We start from the raw sequence: 18,610 nt of genomic DNA on the forward strand, positions 1-18,610 counted from the left end.
CTTGTTTGCATGGCTGTGCACATTTGTTTGTGTGTAGTTAGAGAGTGTACGTGGACACACATACTGTAGTATATGCGGGTGTATTTACAGATGCATGTGGTTGTTTGAGTGGTTGGGAGGAAGTTTGCCTGTGTGTGTGTGTGTGTGTGTGTGTGTTTTGTCTCAATGGGATGTGTGCACAGTGGCAGGATTGATTTATGCCTCCACCACTGTGTGTACATGTCCTTCAGTTGGATGAGTGACACGGAGTGACATTGTGTGTGTGTGTGTGTGTGTGTGTGTGTGTGTGTGTGTGTAAATGCACAACCTGGATTTCTGTTCACACGCACACACTCCATTGCTATGTTCTAGTTAAGTAGATATATTTAACAGCAATTTACATCATAACTTTTTCCAATGTTTTTAAGCACACCAGCTTTCCAAGTGACCTTAACCTAAAAGCTAGCTGAGGTATACATACATATACAGTACATGCATATTCTTCCAGATTAAAATGTTTCAACTGTTGCATTTTTCCTGATTACAGTCCAGTTTGATGGTGTGGAGAAGTCTCGAATGTCGCCTACCATGGAGGGGAAAACACGCCCGCTGCAGCGACACTCCAGTGGCTGTCTGGTCAACACCAAAATGTCTTCACTGGACCACTGCAGCTCCTCTCTCGGGGAGCGTGTTGACCCCACCATGCCCCTGGAAGGCCAGTTGTGAGTCAGATCACGATGTCACTTTGTTATGACTGCATTTTATTGCAAATACACCACTTTGGCCCTTTTCGTGAGCAGATTTGACCCTTGTTGTTTCATTTCTTTTGTTCCATTTTCTGCCATTGCTTTCTTCTCTCTTCTCTCTCATCCCTACTTCCTACTGCTCCCTGTAGCTGGTACCATGGAGCGATCAGCCGAACAGATGCAGAGTCTCTGCTCAGGCTGTGTAAGGAGGCCAGCTACCTGGTGAGAAACAGCGAGACCAGCAAGAACGACTACTCCCTCTCCCTTAAGTAAGGACACCACTCTTTCTTTAAATAACATTCTCCAAACAGTGCTGAGATAAGATTAGATTGTAATAAAGGTTAAGTTTTTTTCAGAGACACGTAGAGCCAGAGAAGTGTAGCAGCTACCCATGCTTACCGCTACCCATTGTGGACGAATCCAACGTCTTGCTCACAAAGGTTCCTTTTACACCTGCGCTCCAATAGTCTGCTGACTCGGCCTTTTTAATATGGTAATCAATTTCACCTTTCAGACCTCTATCTCCCACCTACATCCTCCCGGTCCCTTGTCCTCCACCTCCCCCCGGGAACCCCTCTGACCTCTCCCCGTGGGCTCCTTGATTTGCTGATGTCATGCCCACAACACAGTTAACGTTGCCCTTCATCAGCGCCCCCTGATCCCTGCCGCATACCCAGCAGAGGGTTTGAAGGAGCCGCTATGATTGGTTTAGTCTGGTCTGACATTTGGTAGAGGTTGCTTTAGTTTTGAAGGCCCGTGGTGAAGTCACATCCCATTCTTTTTACGGGAATGTGCGCCTTTGGCGGGTTTGGTTTAACGATTTTCTTTGTGTGGTGCGAGTACCAGGTGTCATGAATCATAACCGCAAATTTGTAGCCATCTGAAAACTTGCCAAAGTCAACTTTGATACATTTGCTTTAGCCGTCAGCTTTAATATTTTAGTATGTGACAGATAGTCTTTTCACTTTACTTTATATAAAGTCAATCTTACATTTCCAGGCAGGCTCAACCGTCTGACATTTAGAGAAATCTCCACGGCTCCATGACGACCTTCAGATGAGATGAAACTATAATGTGCTAAGAGACGTTGATTAGCCTTCGTTATTACGGCAGGCCTCATCTTGCTGGAGGCTTATATTTCTTGGCAGGGAAACATAATGCTTTCCACTGCTCCATTATTGTCATGCTACTGTAAGCTGACTGTCTAACTTCCTGTCTCGGAGGCTGATCATCTGTTTACTTACTCATTGAAAAAAAAACTAACAGCGAAGCCTCCTAAATGCTGAACTAGAGACATGCAACAATACAGTGTTTCAGACAAGACGCACGCAAACATTCAAAAGACATTAAACAAGCGTACAGTGCACTGAACACACAAAACAAAACACACACAGTATCCAGAATCATATGCCGAGGAAGACAAACAGGAGGAAACAGACCTTGTTAAGGAAGCAATTACAAACTCCAATTGAATTAGCCTCCAAACCCTCCACTACATTTTTGAATATTCTAATTGGGATCTGCCGATCTAGTTGCAAATCTGTCTGCATGCGGTTTCTGGCTACAGGGGCCGAGAACATAAAAGCCTGTTTGCCCATTTCAGTGCGAGCCTCAGGGACAGACGGTAAGAGGGTGTCATTTGAGCACAAACAATAATTACTAGTTTTACGGCAGTTATACCCACAAAGATGAGAGGGGAGCAGACTAAGGATGAACAGACGTATAGGTGGACTAGACCCGTATGTACCTCCATGTAGATAGAACAAAACGTTTTTTCTATAGGGGGGGCGTTGACTTTGAGAGTGATATTGCTAATGCACTTCTAATTGCACTTTTGGAGCATAAACCGAGAGTGAGATATTTTTTTGTTAAACTAGAAAGTATGAATCCCCCCCATCTCTCTAATATGGTGTAAAAGATGACCTAATGCTGGAGGCTTTACCTCACCAAATACAATTTCTGATTGCTATATTCTTTGAAAGTATTGAGTGGAAGTTTTAAAGGGAGGAAGACCAGAAAGCGCTGGAAATAATGTGTGTATCTGCCTTGTGATGCGGATCTGCTCCAAGATCTCATGGGTTTGCCCATGTTCCACCCGTCCACCAAATGTCATGAAAATGCAGAATTTTTTTTATATTAACCTTCTTTTTCAGTAATGGTCTCACTTAACACTCATGTAGTAACAACAATACCCATCCCACAGCTGTGCAGCTGACCCTCAATAATGAGCTGCACTATTAGAGCAGATGATAGAGGAGTACAGCTGGCAAAGTGTTTCACTAATGGGCTCAGTTGGTGAGGTAGGAGGAAGCTTTACTTGTTGGTTTATTTGCCATATACTTGCCACTTCCATGCTTCTCTGACCTAAAGGCTAATAATGGTTGTTTGTCCCCCTGAGAAGCAGAAGAACAGAAATCATGCAGTGTAGTTTGGTCTGGACTATACTCTTCACCACTTCTCCACATGTGGATGACCTCAGGGCCACCCTGAAAGCTTTTTGGAGCCCTAATCAGAATGGGATTCAGCGGTGCCCTGGTGGCCCTAAGCAGACACTTTTGGTTTGCTTATGCCTTAGGCAACCCGCACAGTTGATAGGGCTGGCACTGATTAGGGCAAAAGTCAAAGTGATAGAGAAAGGAGCGGCTAAGCTGGGGTGGTGTAAACTTTCACGCCAGGGGCCACAAGGGGAAACTGTATATAGTTTGGGACATGATGCTTTTGCTCGCTGAATAGCTGGCAGGAAAGTCGTCAAAAACATTAACATAGACTGTTTCTTGAAGCTTCGTGCTTCTGTGTGTGTAGACGTCCATGTGTATATTTGTGTGAGTCAGCTCCTGGCTGTCACACAATGTCAAATCTTCTGGCTTTGGCATCAATCAGATCAAGCCTAGAAAACAGCGGGCTGATTGGGTAGGAATGACAGGTGCCACCACACAGGCAGAGGTTACTCTGAGTTCAGCCTGCTCACACAAGCCCATCTCCCCCGCTGCCGCTGAAAACGAGTCGAAACCCAAGGTGACGATCCTCCATGTCTGAGGTTGCTGAAAAATGTATAAGGCCATGAGGTGGCACATATGTGTATTGCATTATTGATAAGGACAGACGTCACTGAGACCTCCAGCCTCAAGAGTCCCCCGGTCTGACGGAAAGCATTTTCTGTCTGTTTTGCCCTCCTGACCCCCTTTTTTCTGTTCACCTGCCCCTCTCCCTTTACCGCTCCTTTTCTCTCTTTTTCTCTCTCTCTCTCTCTCTCTCTCTGGAGAGAAACCCTTTAGGTGTTTGAAACACATTAAACCCTTCACAAGTCTGTCAGAGCACAGTGTCGTCCTGTTTCTCACCTCGCGAGAGAGCTCTGCCCAGCATGTTTCCGCTGGCAGAGAAGAGAAAGTTAGTGAAAGAAGAAAATCCATCTTACAGAGTCTGTTTGATGCCACAACTGAAATTGCCAATTGAAAGAACAACCAAAAGGTCTTTGCATCGGCCATTTAAATACTTTCCCAAAGGCCCGTCTTGCTTTTGTTTTCACAGATTTTCCTCTATGTGGCACAGACAAGACAAATGACTAGAAATATTCAATCTGACGTTTTGCAGCTTATACAGCCAATTGAAGCTTTTCATCAACCAGATTGTGATTTTGTTTCTTAAACTTCTTCGCCTGCTTCACACCACTAACCATTTCCTCTTTTTCAATCAATTGTGTATGACAGAATGCTTGGGCTCCTCCCAGGTAGACTCATTCAATTTGGGCTCATAGGAAATAATAGGCGAACAGGATATCTAATGCCCAGTAATGCTTAAAAAGGGTCATCGCTTCTGCCGCATGATCATTATCTTTTGGCGGATGACTTTGCCTTTTCTGGTGCCACAGATTCATAACACTGCGAGCATCATCCAGGGAAGCAATCCAATATGTTGAAGGTGGAGATAAGCTGTGATTGTTGCCAGGCTGTGTTCCTGCTCTGAGGACTACAGGGTTCAAATCAAAGTCATAAACCTCAACAAACAGGACGGCCGACCTCCCCACTGAGATGAATCCCGATTAGACAACAGAAGCCTGCAAACACAGGGACATGATAACACCACAAAAGGGCCTGTCTTCTCAAAAATAGCCCCCGTATTCATTTTATCAACAGCTCGGCCATATTGCTACGTTGTCCTGTTTAGGACTGTAACGTGATGAGCAGCCCTGAGCACCGACTGTAGCATCAGTTGGGAATCTAAAAACGATGCTATTGATGTGTTTTCCCTTTTAAGTGTGGCTCCATGTAACCTAACGCCCGTCTCCCAGCGCTCCACATGAAGACTCATCTAATGCACTTTTCAAGATTATTTTCTTTCTCTCACTCTCCTGGCACCACTTACAGAATGGTCGAACCGTAGAGACCTGTGGCTGCTCTCCTCAAATCATGATGAACTTGTTAATGACATGAATAAATATGGAGGCCAGAAGCAACGGAGGTTTACAGAGAAGTCTGATAGCTGTGTTTACTTCAGTTTTAAAGCCCAGCAAGCCTGCAGCTTTCTGCCTCAGCTCACCTGTAAAACATGATATGAGCAGTTCTGTGAAATATTCTGCATCATTTGCCATATAGGATTCCAAAACCTCATAGATCTCTTTTTCTGTAATAGTAAATAGTAATCACACTAATGCTAGAAAAAGGATTGGTCTCATCTGTTGACATAACCTCACAGGAAGGAATCTCCGTTTATCGGTTTACATGTGTTCTCTCTCTTGAAGGGTGTTTCTGTATTGAACCCTGGACGTCCTTGGCTGTTTTCCACTTCAGTGTTATCTCTCTCCCGGTTTCTCTCTCTGCATCACGGAGAGATCACATCCGCAGGCTTTACATATGCAATTACAAGATAAGTAGAGAATAGACTCGCCTCTTACGTAGGAGGTGCTTAAAGCCTAATTCTTGCTCACGTAAATCACACTTAATAAGTATGTATTTACACTGGGAATATATTCAACGACCTCAAGAAAATATGGCTTTTTTTTAAAATATATATCAGTCGTTTGGTTTGTCTGACCGACTATCCATGAACCCATCAGTAATAAGAGCAGAAACAAAATAAATGTGGAAAAGAGAAGCCTGGCTTGTGATAAAGGTTGTAAACTTCCTCAACACTCTTGACCGCCCTGTCTTATCAAAACAGAGATGCGTGCTTGTCAGAAGGATATTCCCACTTCCTAGTTGTGTTGATAGTAGAATAAATAATATCTCTACTTAACACCTTGTATGTGCACAGTCCTCGCGAGACTCTGTTGTTATCCTCCTGGCTGCCATTGTTCTGCATTTCAGCAGCGGGGGGGTTACATTTCAGATTAGGGAAGGAGCAGATATGAAGTAGAATAGGTGGGAGTTTAGTGAGCTGGAAAGAACGGGTACACATTATGTTGATAATAGGCCATAATGCCCACTTGCAGCAAGTGAGTGCATAGTATTTGAGCCTAAAGCAATCATAACTTGCTGGAAGCTGTTGATTGAAGAAGCTATTATGCTAATGTGTTTTTGTGACGACAGATGATCACACCGGTATATTTACAGCAGGATATATGGGGACCATTAGTTTTGTATCGGTTCCTTGCTGAAGCTTACTGTTGCATAGCTTAACTCCAAAAAAAGTCATTTTCTATTTTAAAGCAGAAGATTACTGGCAAGCCGTAAAACGTATTGATTGAAGGGGCCTAGAAACGCACAGGGAGCTTTTAATTTGCCGTGCCTTTATTGCTGTAGCTTGAGTGATTTATCCCGAGGGTCCGATGGCCTCATCCTTATGCTCTGCATGTGAAACTCAGCACTTTAAGCAACCTGCCTTTTAGTCTCCTCCCCAGACAGCCCCAGAGTTATCAGAGGTAATCCAGCTTTCAGGACATCGTCACGTACTGTAGGGAGCAACTATACTGTGGGAGTAAATGAGAAAGTCGCTGCCAAGGAGGGGCGATCTGTCGAGTTCCACATAGCAGGCTTCTGACACACTTTTCTCTTTAAATAGTTTTTTCAGCCTTGCTTTTAGCCGTCATGGCTCTCGTCTCAGTGATAGTGGGTTGGTCCACTACTTTGGTCTGGAGACTAAATTATCTCAACAATTATGAGATGGCATAGTTTTCACTTCACTACAAGTACAAAGAGTAATAATTGAGCATCTTTGCTGTTTAAGGTGTCCTGTCAACAGTTTTAAAGAAGTCCATTTTGTAACGGTTTTTGGGGAAAATACTTTTTTGGTGAAAGGGGGATTTTTCAGTTGCAGTAGCACGAGTAGAAACATACATCCATGACGCTGACATTAGCATTTAGCTCGGACCCGTTAGTGTTGCCATAGTCTCTTAGAAAATGTACTGTATGATGCAGACTCTTGGTCTTGTTTTTTATCGGACTAATAACGTTTTGTCCGTCCCTCTCTTTTGTGTTCTTCTGTCTCCAGGAGCAGCCAGGGCTTCATGCACATGAAGCTGTCGCGGACAAAAGAGAACAAGTACATCCTGGGCCAGAACAGCTGCCCCTTTGACAGCGTGCCTGAGATCATCCATTTCTACTCCAGCAGGAAATTGCCCATCAAGGGTGCCGAACACATGTCCCTGCTCTACCCTGTGGCCATCAGGACACTATAGTGCTCCGGGTCACCTGCAGGCGTCGTTCCCTGCAGCACCCACTGGGCCCACCCTGTGGCTCAACGCTTCCTGTCCCTCTGGACAGAACCCAGTAGGCTCATGGGAAAGATGAACAGCGGCGTCCCAGAACTGCTGCTCCCGACTCACCTCACCGGCCGACGGATTCCCGACCTGTCTTGAAGGCCCACTGCATACTATCTTACACATACAGACTCAATGTTGCAGAAGTCTTTATTGTTTTAATCTTATTTTATTTATGACAGACACCCACTTCATTGCATCACAGACTATCTGATGAACATCATTTCATTGATTCTTGAGCTGATTTCCCTTAGCACTTAACACTCAAAGAAACAGAAAGGTACAGCGTTGTAACATGTGTCACTGGGGTGTACCTTTTATCAAAACAATGTTTTTCTAAGAGTGCACTTCATGAGAATTGTATGAACAAGTTAGTTTGACTTTGCCCATTTGGTTAGGCTCTGTTGATACTGTAATTGTTGGTAAGGGGACTTGATGATTGTAAGCGGCGTGTAAGGGAAGCGACATTTATGAGGCATGTTGAGGGATATTGTCCACATGGGCCCCATACAGTGGTCAGGATATTGAATAAACGGGCCTTCTATGAATGGGGAGTCCCCAGCTGCCGCGGAAATAGCAGGTCTGTGAGCACTGCAGACTGATCTCTCTATCTTGTCATAGTGCATGCTGTCTGCTATCCATCACTGAGTTGGTGTACCACACCAATGACAGTGTAAGTACCATAGTGGTGAGACAGGCAGGAGATCATGATGGATGGGTCAACCCATCTGACACAGTACAATTGGCCGAGGCTGGAGACCAGAGCCTGTCCAAATGGACCAAATTAGCCCCGCCCCCCCGCTCTCCCTCCTTAGAACGGCTTTGCATCGGGAGAATGAAATATGCCTGCATTGTCTACCTCAGAAAATCAATTTCATTCGCCCATCTGCAGATCAATAGGTACAATGGGATTGCAGACTTCTATCTGCCCTCCCTTCAACATTCCCGATTCACTTAAAATGACATCAGTTTTAGGAATATGGTTGTTTTTTTTGAGTACAGATTAACCAAGATTTTTTTAAATGAAAAAAACAAGCGGATTTTCCAGATCAGCAATTGTATGTTTAGTCACTAATATGATACTGTGTGATGTCGGTAACAAGCGTTTGGTTAATGCCTTATAATGCATGGGTCAAATCAGTTGGCTAGATCAACTGATTTCCAGTTCTGCTTTTAACGATTGTTCTGTGACTGTAATTTATTTGGGGGTAATTATCACTGATGTGTTACTCCTTTGTGATGGCCCGTCGGCCCGCTCTCCCTCATTGTTCCGTGCCGATGTGATCGTGTTTTCTGGGACTACTCCAGCCTCTTTTTCTGTGGTGCTTTGCATTTTTTTTGCTGTTTCAAGTTGTGCGGAAAAAATGCACGTTTTCCTAGGTGGCCCGACTCGGGGACACGAGTCACGGCGAGTGCATATTCTCCCCCTGGACCAATCACAGAGCAGCCTGTTTGAACCGGAAATACACCTCCCTGTAATGCTTCCACGTCCCTCTATCATCTACCCTTTACTACCCGATGTGCATACATGTGTGACTGCGAGTGAGTATGCATGTGTCCAACATGCCCAACATGTGTGTGGGATCTGTACGCATATGAGAATGTGTGCACAGATTGTGTATTTTTACCCTGCTGGTACAAACTGGTGACGGCCCTGGCTTGAACCTCTTTGGTTGTCGGCACCTTTTTTTTTTTTTTCTTCTTCTCCCCTGACCTCAAGAAACTAGAATTCAGCCCCATGATTCATCGATAATTCATTTCTTCTTGTATTTTCTCATTAACCACATTTTGTTTCAGCAACTCCTACGAATGACACGGTTGTCTTTGTGGCCGGCTCTCTGCAGTTTATTGTTACAGAACCAATAATATGTCAGCATATAATACCGCTGACCAATTACAGCAAGAAGAAGCTGAGTCTAATGAGAGTGCCTAAATGTTTGCAACAAACTCTTCACATGAAACCTTTGTCAGTCGTATGAGTTGCAAATGCTGTGGTTTAATGAGCAAATCCGAGTAAAAATTGATTTTTGGGAGCTTTGGTCCAAGTGGAAAATGACTGACCCTTAGAATTAGAGACTGATTAAGCGAGCATGACCGCTGTATATACAAAATCAAAGACATTTTGGCTTTGACTATATCTCCGCTGTGTGCTATGCAACTATGAACTGCAGTCATTGAAGGGGAAATGATTGGAGTGTGTGCCTCCACCAAATGCTTATGACAAATGTGATGGTACAAAATGTCCACCAGGAAGAGATGTTATCAGCAGAATGACCTGATTAGTTCATGAGAATAATTTGCAGAAAGTTGGATGTATACAGACGTTTATTTTGTTGGGTGCGTTAGATAAGTAAGTCAAATGAGGGTGTCTGTTCATGTGATGATGCAACCTCTGCAGCTTTATTAAGGAACAGTATGCTATTGAAGTGGACCTATGTATTTCCTTGAGAGAAGATATCCTAAGAAGAAGTGCAAATTAAATAAACTATAAGTGTGATGTATCCTTTATGTTCCCTGTTTAAGAGATCAAATGTTGACAGTATGGCTCTTTATTTAGTTACTGCTGCTGATGAGTATTACTCTCTTATAGGGAAGAGTTTGTGTTTGACAGCTGCACTGCCTAGAGAGAGGCCTTAGCTTTGGAGAAAGGGAAAATGAAAAAAAAAGGGGGGAGACAGAGGGGAGGGTGTCCTGGCAGGGGGAGGGATTTGCTACAATCAGCAGACACACTCTTTACATTAGTGTATTTCTATCAAGAGAGCCTGAAAGAGCCCTTCTCCTCCCTCCGAAGTGTCTTAAAGTGTGTGTGTGTGTGTGTGTGTGTGTGTGTGTGTACAATTGTGCATGCATGAAGCAGTGTTTGTGTGTGTGTGTGTGTACTGGTGGAAGCAACCAACATCAGCCATTGACTTGCCCCGTGTGTATCTTGTGAATCACTTTACCGTGGTAAAGTGGCACGTATGACTTTCCTTTTGTGTACATCTCCGTGCCGTGTGTGTATGCACTACTATAACATATCTGTGTACAGTCCCTCATATGGCCAAATGTATATACTGAATGTATTGTATGGGGACATAGAGGCATCAAGGTTCAAAATAAATAAAATTGGGTTTATGAGTTAATGTGTGATATCATGTTTCAGTGATCTTTTTTTTTTTCCGACCACATAATTATTTTATCAAGAGAAAAGCCCCTCCCTGTATCTTCACCATCACCAGTTTCCATGGTGAAGCCTTTTGTGAAGCAGTAGGAGAGCGACCATTGTTTGAGTCAAGGACAGAAAGCTGCAGCGATTATCAAGCCAGTGCTCCAGCACTTGTTGTCCTCTATTGATCCATTCTGCAGCACAGACCTGTAATGTTGTTTCTTTTCCGTTCGGTTGTTCATCCCAGAAGCGTTTGCTTGACGTGCGTCTGTCCCGAAGCTTGCTCGTCCTGCTGAGCACTGAAAAAAAGACCATCTCAGTTATGCTAGCGGTTATTTTGAATTAATTAACTGGAAGTGTACCAACTAAACAATCTCTATTATAGCTGAATTACAAAGCTCCATAGACACAGGGGAATACCAGATCACATACCAAATCCATGTTTTATAGACATTTTGCTAAGACAACAACACTCTAGTTGATTGTCCTAATTGTTTGCCTCTATCGAATTTCTCCTGCACAAGCTGTACTTTTTGCACTGCATTCTTTCCTGTGATTGTGGATACTTTTCAGCCAGACACATCACTATGATACTTACAAGGTATCACACCACCTCTGGGGTGGTACTGCTACATGTAAATGAAACTGCTCAGAGTTCAGCGTTTAGTTCGGTTTAAAGCCAATTTTAACGGAGAGATCCCTAATCCCATACCCTAAAAAAATCCCTTTCAGAACTGTTGCATTGTGGAAAGCAAAAGCAGCTTTTACACATGCAGCACATTCTGGCCCCACAACATCTGGTAGGCATTCAGAAAGAGCACGATCAGCGAGCTGATGAAAAGAAACATTGAACATTCACAGCCGCTCGAGTTTCTTGGTCGTAGGCAGAATCTGTAACGCACACGCACCTCAAGTTTAACTTCTGAGAGACAGACAGTGTGGACTCTGCCTGTGTGGCTCTGACAGTGAAACTGTTTTCTGCATTTGTCTGCGTGCAATAATGAACATTTTTACGATGAGTGAAGCGATAGATGTTATTGCACCGTTCTGCTTGTTTTTGGCCGCTTTCCTTTGGAAATGGCCTTGTAAATGTTCACATTAAAAGTTATGCTAAAAGAGAATAAACTCGTTCAATCTCAGCACTGTCTACCAACATGCTTATGCACTGAGTTAGAGTATTTCAAAATGACATTTTAGATTCAGTAGTTGATTTTCCTCATATCTCCCATCTTAATCAAATCCACGTCTTCAGACGAAACAAGGAGTGACGTTGCTATTTTCAGTTTCTCCCGGTGGTTTGTTCATGATCTCTGCCTCTCCCTCTCCTGCAGCTCTGTTCTCCTCCAGGGAAGCTCCAATCAAGGGTTAAAGCACCTGGGATGAAATGCATCAAAGATGCTTTTGTGGACAAAAAGAAGAGGAAGAATAAAAGCATGGCTTGAAAGCAATGAATGGCCGCCGAGGGGATAAAATGGCCTCGTGTCCACCAGAAGCTCATTTCATATTCCGCTCAGTCATGCCAGGTAGAAAGCAATCTCAGGTAACAGACCTTATGTTAATAACACATGAGTTGCCTCCTTTTGAAAAAGACAAAAGCAGATGGAGGCCATTGTACCAACTCCATCCTCTCCTCCTCCTCTGGCACATCGGAGGATTTCATCTGGAGAGAATAGTGTTGGTATTGTTCTGCCCGTCTGTGAGGGCTTGATTAGAGCTTTTACACCATTTCAAAAGGTCTGCCATTGATGATTTCTATTGGCTTAACATATTGCCTATAATGACATGGTGCAAAACCTTGCTCATTACGTGAACCCCAGGTCACCGTGAGAGTAGTTGGGCAGCTTCAAAGCTCCGGGCTTTATTCATTAAGAAGGCATCTCTCCACCGGTTGTTTAAGGCATTTCCTGTTCCTGCTCAGAAGTGGGTGTCCACCACATTGCCATTGTGATAACATTTCAAAATGGATATAACACAAAGGGAACGTCTCACAAACTTTGAGGAATAATGTGACTCTTCACAGCTTTGACGGTGGGAATATACCTTTGGAATAAACAGAAATAGCATGTTTTTCATTATTTCCGCTCCGTCAAAGATCTTAAAAGTAGGTCGTTACTCCTGTGATTTTAGTGGAATGAATATACTCTCGATGTTTTTGGAATAGCCAGGTCTTACATTGATGAAGAGGTTTTAAAAGAGTCGGCAGGTGCAAACAATACTTCATATAGTGTGTAAAGCAATATCAGTTCTCTCGTGACAAAAGGGTGGATTTAATATCAGGCAAGGCCCGAAGAGATTACCTATAGTCAATACTACTCTCTCAGTTTGACAACACAATGGACCTGAATATGGTTTGCAATACCAGCTTTTCTATCCCATATGTGTGACGGCATCTCAGAGTGTTTCCATGACAACTTCACATGAATGTTCACAGTTTAAAATATCTTGAAAGCTGCCGTTGTGAGGCTGGTGATGGCAGTCTCTGCATAACAGTAAACGGACACAAAACACAAAACACTCCTGTAAATGCTGCAACACGCACAACATCTGACTTCACCGCTTAGTAGCAACAGAAGTACAAAACAGCAAGTCTTAATGGAAATCAATGGGAAGACGACTCGACATCACTCCTGCATGGTTGGATTCTATCTGGGCGAGCTGTCTCCTTTTTTTAATTATCTAGAAAGGCAATGACATTTTTTTATTTTTATTCACCGTTTTTGTTGAAACCTTCAGCACAGTGGAAATGCTTTATTTTTAAAATACCCTTGGAGGCAGTTGGAGGTGGAAATTGCCCGCAGGTGTGCGTGCATATAAAACGGTAATGGGGACAGACGGACACAAAGCGCTGTTTGGGTGCTGTGCTCATGAAAGGGCAATCCGCTGATTGAGCTGTCGCATTCACAGATGCAGTCATAAAACTAAACAGGGCAATTACTGTAGATGGAGAACAGTAGATAGCGGGGGAGGGGAGGGGGGCGACAACGAGACAAAGCAAATGTAGCCTTCTGTAATAAGGCTGGAGGGGGAGGGGGAGCTCTGCTAATGTTACCAATGCTCTGACAAGCACAGAAACATCTCAGTGGATGTTAATGAAGCTTTCACCTTAACTGCACAACTTCCTCTTGTATAAGACAGCTACAAATAAAAATGTATCACAAACTGTTCAACAGAGATCACGAGTTGAAATTTAGGAAATTGAGGAAAGAGCAAATAAACGAGCACAATGTCTGCTAGGATGACTTGATGATAATCATCATGTCTGGATAGAACTGAACTACTGCATTGCCATCTAGTGTACAAATAGATGAATTACACCTATGGTTGTTTTTTTAGAGGCACACATTTTTAATACTGCAACCCGGTACTTCTGAATATATGTTTGTGAGATTCAAAAGTAAACAAACAAGTAAAGAGCACATCTGGATTTCTACACAGTTGAATAGAGCACTCAGACCGACTGGACCAATGCAATACGTTTCCAATCAATCCCTATTAAACAGGAAGACAGGCTCAGGAGGTGATGCGGTAAGCATAATTACATTTATTATACTTCCTTTCAACAAGAAAAAGTTGTCATGAACATTGAGCTCAGATATGATACTGTATGTAAATTGGATAAACAGGGTAATAATTAAAAAAAATATGTATACTGTATGTCTAAAGCCATCATTTCTAATGTCTGGGCAATAGGATGCTGAACTTGTTCCTGCTCTCTCTGCTTTATAAAGGCCGTAGTCTGTGTTGGGGTATGAACTCAGAGTCCTGGGCCTCCAGCAAATATGAGCTCCAGTGCAGCCTGGATGTCCCCATCTGTGGCCTGCAGCGCCCTCAGCATCAGATCCTCATTCTGGATCCCCATGTCCCTGAGCTGCTGCATTTGGGACTGCCAGCGGCCCTAGCAAACCAAAAAACACATTCACTGAATAAGTATATTATCCAAAGACCAATCAGTCTAAAGCGCCAATCATTTTCCACCCCGCCTCATTTTAGCTCTGCATAAATCATCTACCGCTGCAGTGTATACCCAAGGACAAACAGGCCAGTTACCATTTGAAATATGATTTGATATTTCAAAGTGTATTTCCTCAATGAATTGAATATGTGGGGTTTAGTCTGGGAGTTGGCAGCCTCACCTGTAGAACAGACATGTTGGAGGCTTGCAGAGCTTGCTGTAGAGCCTGGCTGAAGAGATCGTTACTGACTGGGGTCCCTGCTGGCATAGGGGCCACGCCGCTGGAGGGGTCCGCCTGTATCAAACAAAAGAAAAACAAAAGATAAATATGTGTGTCAGAGATCCTGTTTTCAATACATATAGATGTCTTTAATGTGCTAAATTTGTATAAATTCGACACAGTAGTGAAAAATATACATACTTTTTCCGAGTGTAAATACACCTCACCTGGCTTGAAGTTGTAGGAGTGACCGCACTGCTGTCGGGAGTGCTGGCGAGGGCCAAAGCCGTCGCCAGCTCGCTTTGCGTGATTGGTCGAGGGCCTGTCGCTCCGCTGTGGCTCAGAGACACCGGTCGGATTCCCGCTGAGCCTCCTGCTCTGTTGGAGGGACCTGCTGGGCTCCCCTGTTACACACATTTAGACACACAGAATTAGCCCCTAGAGCACCGTCAGTTCTCATGTACACGATATCTGATGTTGAGTATCGAGCAGAGTGACTCACGGACTGGAAATCGTCCTCATCATCAGACATGCCCTCAAACATGAAGCCTCCTGCCGGATAAAAAGAACATTTAGAGTGAAAACAAGACACTGGAGTGCAAGTAGCTGTCCAGATTCCTCTCTTGCTCGTCATAGATTTAGCTGTTTTTTTACTGTGCGATCGTGCTCCCTCACCTGGCATATCACTGTAGGAACTGGCAGAGACATTGCGAGAGGAGCTGGCGCTGGACTGGGCGGGTATGCTGCCTGCCACAGAGTGCAGGACCAGGATGATGGCGTTGACGAGGGCTGGGTGGGAACTGATCAATCTGCAAAACAGACAGAAGAGCTTGGATGTGAATTTTGAATTACCTTCCACTCGCGTGTCTGCGCCGTACCCCCTGATTATGCGTCGCATCAGAGCCAATGACAAAGACGAGCCACACTCACATATCCAGCATGTTGGGGTCTGTGAACTGCACGAAGAGATCTTTGTCTTGGAGCACCCCTGAACACAGAAAAAGGGCGTTAGGGGAAATGTTACCATTTGCATATTTGCATGGCACAATGAGATGGCATAAGAGAAAACTTAGCAGGTCTTACCTAGAGCGACTGGGTCTGACCTGAGCCCTGGTGTAGCCACGATGATCTGATCCAGAGACTCTTTATTTGTCAGCATTTTATATACCTACGTGTGGGGAAAGACAGTTAGTCCCGAGAGATTGTTTTTAGAACCACTTCTCTATCGTTCAGCAAGTAGAAACATTGATGGAGTCCTGTTTTGTGATTTAAAAGGTTTCACAACTGATCCCATGTGGTGCTGACAATCAATATCAATACAAGCGAGTAGCTCATACTGTATACGCTTATGCACATTCTCATCTGAACGATCCCTCGGTCACACGTTTTTGGTATTCTAAATCTGTCTGTGTCCGAGTAGGTTCGCGCCATGGAAAGCTGCCAGTCTATAACAGCTAAACCTGTTCCTGTTGAGGAGAACCAGGGTCCTGTTCTCACGCACGCTGAAATGCATCGAGGGTGATCCAATCAGAGGTAAACGGCTGTGAGCACAGGCGTCTGCACCCAGCGGACTGTGGAGGAAAATCCAATCACCCAAGACAAATAGTCTCCAGGTGTGTGTCCAAAAATGTGTTTAGTGCAAACACACCAAAGCATTCCTGCGTTTGGCAGTGAAGGACAACCTATTTACCGATTACTTAACTTTTTACTGAGTGAAAGGCATGACAAAGCTACCAGACCCTACTGGAGACAGTTTATTGCCAACGTCATATAACTCAGACTTTAGATTGAAGAAAGAATGACCTCAATATAAACGACTACCCTCTTCTCTAGCTTTATGGCTACTTGCAAATGTGCAAATATGTATAAACAGTCCCCGTTCTCCTACGTATATAATTCAATTAGAAGAGAGGTTAAATCTGATCACAAGAGGTCAATTAGGGTGCATTTGAGATAATATTGTAAAGTCAGGTCTGAACCAAAGGCTGCCGAAAAAATAAAGATAGATATGAATACACATATTTACTACCTTAAAATAATATTCTAAAATTAAGCACCTAAGCAGAGCAAATGGGACATAATTTAAACTTTTTGGACCACATTTTGTAAGGGGGGGGGGGGGTCGTGGGCAGCATGCATGCCCCTGTGTGTGTGTTTTCTACTCACTGAGTCTCTGTAGGCAGAGTTTAGAGAGTGAAGAGCAGCATGAAACACCCTGAACTCCCTGGCTGCAGTTGCTCTGTTTACAGGCTCTAGAAAGGAAACGCGCACACACACACACACACACACACACACACACACACACACACACACACACACACACACATACATTCAGATTCAAGCTTTTTAGTTGCATTAACAGTACAGCTTAAACTAAATGTATTCCAATACTTAAATGACAAACGTACCTGAATTGTTCACTGGCTCTGGCCAAATCTTTTTGAGGATGTGTAAGGTGGATCCCGATTGAATCCCACAGGAATCCAGAGTTAAGTCGTCCTTCAGCTTCCTCCCACAGTGGACCAGCTCTGATACGAGACATGAACAGAGATAGAACATTTTTAAAACGCTGAAACATTTAGTTAACAGCTGATTTATTGTGTTCAAACATCTGCAGCTGTAACACACCCATTAGTTCAGGATCTGGGATGGAGTCTGGGATCTGTGCTGCAACGAGTTGTTTTAAAGTAGCGATCCTGTATCCTCCAGGGGGAACATCCCCTGGCATCATGTCCGGGAAGTGGAAGGTGGATTTGGGATGATTCGCCAGCTTCAAGGACAGGTGCCACTCTGAAGAAGTCATCTCCACCTTTTTCCACAAACAGAACAAAACCTTAACATGGTGTACAGATTTGATCAGTAATTACTGGAGTAAGACTGAGTCAGCTAAAAGCTAAATTGTATTATAGAATTTCACTGTCCTTTCATTTGAAGATATGTCAGATAAAATAATGACGCTTCTATCTTTATTCAGTACCTCGCTCATACTTAAGAAAAAAAAACGTGACACGAATAACACAACGATTATTCTAGAGGAGGGACTCGGGACAAAACGCATTATCCCCTCATTTATTTTTTTGGGGGGTTTTGACATGAAAAGTGACGTTAGCAGAGCTAACCCCGGTTAGCCGGTTAGCTTAGCTAATAAAACAAACATGCCGATTCGCTAAATTACACGTTAGCTATTCGTAAAGTGTGCTTGCTTAAAGAACAATCACTTCATACAATCAAAAGACATGTCAAACATCAACACCACGACAACCGCTGTCTTTGAAAAAGAACAGCACACTCACTCACCATTGTAATGTTGACACTCGAATCACTTCCTGGTTTTAGTCACGTGGTATACGTTACGTTTACGTCCACTGGTCCAAACCGTTTTCTTTAAATATCCATGATCCAAACCAAGGAGTTTTTTACTTATCCCTGTCCTTCGTTGTATTTTCAACCATTGGCAATCCTAAATTCTCCCATTTCTCCCTCTCTCTCGCGCACACACACTCCTCTAGACAAGAATAGCATTGTTAAGCCAATTTAAATCACTGCCCCGGCTTTTATAAACACTCACTGTGCCCGTAGTCTAACGTTACCTCTTTTGTTTAATAAAACAAATAGTGAGTAAAATATCACCAAGTTCCCAATTTATTTTCCTGCTGCATATTCAAGATTTTCTTAAGTTGTCGCGTCTTGGTTAAACGTAATTTCATGGTCAGCATGTCACATTTTAGGTAAATCTAACTAAAAGTAGGCAGGTAAAACTGTGTGCTTCATAAACTGCGTTGGCTGCGGTTGCAGTGATACGTTCAAGGACCATATGATAAGTCAAGATCCAACTTATCAGGTATACAGATACAAAGGAAAATAGTTTCAGCTG

At 43.5% G+C, this 18,610-nt stretch overlaps 2 protein-coding genes across 4 annotated transcripts in view; one reads left to right on the forward strand and one right to left on the reverse strand.

Annotated features, from left to right (window-relative positions):
• shf (Src homology 2 domain containing F) overlaps nucleotides 1–7,379 on the forward strand; it is an 82,580-nt gene extending 75,201 nt beyond the window's left edge. For all 3 annotated transcript variants that reach the window (XM_076078043.1, XM_076078042.1, XM_076078044.1), the window contains 3 exons: nucleotides 527–701; nucleotides 875–994; nucleotides 7,152–7,379. In XM_076078043.1, coding sequence (XP_075934158.1) covers nucleotides 527–701; nucleotides 875–994; nucleotides 7,152–7,338 — 482 coding nt within the window. In that variant the 3' untranslated portion in view covers nucleotides 7,339–7,379. The remainder of the gene's footprint in view (nucleotides 1–526; nucleotides 702–874; nucleotides 995–7,151) is intronic.
• A 6,706-nt stretch (nucleotides 7,380–14,085) lies between these two features.
• On the reverse strand, nucleotides 14,086–18,181 carry ubl7b (ubiquitin-like 7b (bone marrow stromal cell-derived)). The gene is made up of 11 exons (XM_076077864.1): nucleotides 18,034–18,181; nucleotides 17,365–17,545; nucleotides 17,145–17,264; nucleotides 16,903–16,988; nucleotides 15,820–15,904; nucleotides 15,667–15,724; nucleotides 15,412–15,545; nucleotides 15,239–15,288; nucleotides 14,964–15,140; nucleotides 14,698–14,811; nucleotides 14,086–14,459 (listed from the first exon to the last, which is right to left on the reverse strand). The coding sequence occupies exons 1-11, from the start codon at nucleotides 18,034–18,036 to the stop codon at nucleotides 14,319–14,321; spliced, it is 1,149 nt and encodes a 382-aa protein (XP_075933979.1). The 5' UTR covers nucleotides 18,037–18,181; the 3' UTR covers nucleotides 14,086–14,318.
• Between the last annotated feature and the right edge of the window lie 429 nt (nucleotides 18,182–18,610).

The sequence above is a fragment of the Anarhichas minor genome, unplaced genomic scaffold (genome assembly GCF_050575085.1).
Source record: "Anarhichas minor isolate MPS153535 unplaced genomic scaffold, ASM5057508v1 ptg000062l, whole genome shotgun sequence".
In the NCBI taxonomy this organism is placed as follows: Eukaryota; Metazoa; Chordata; class Actinopteri; order Perciformes; family Anarhichadidae; genus Anarhichas; species Anarhichas minor.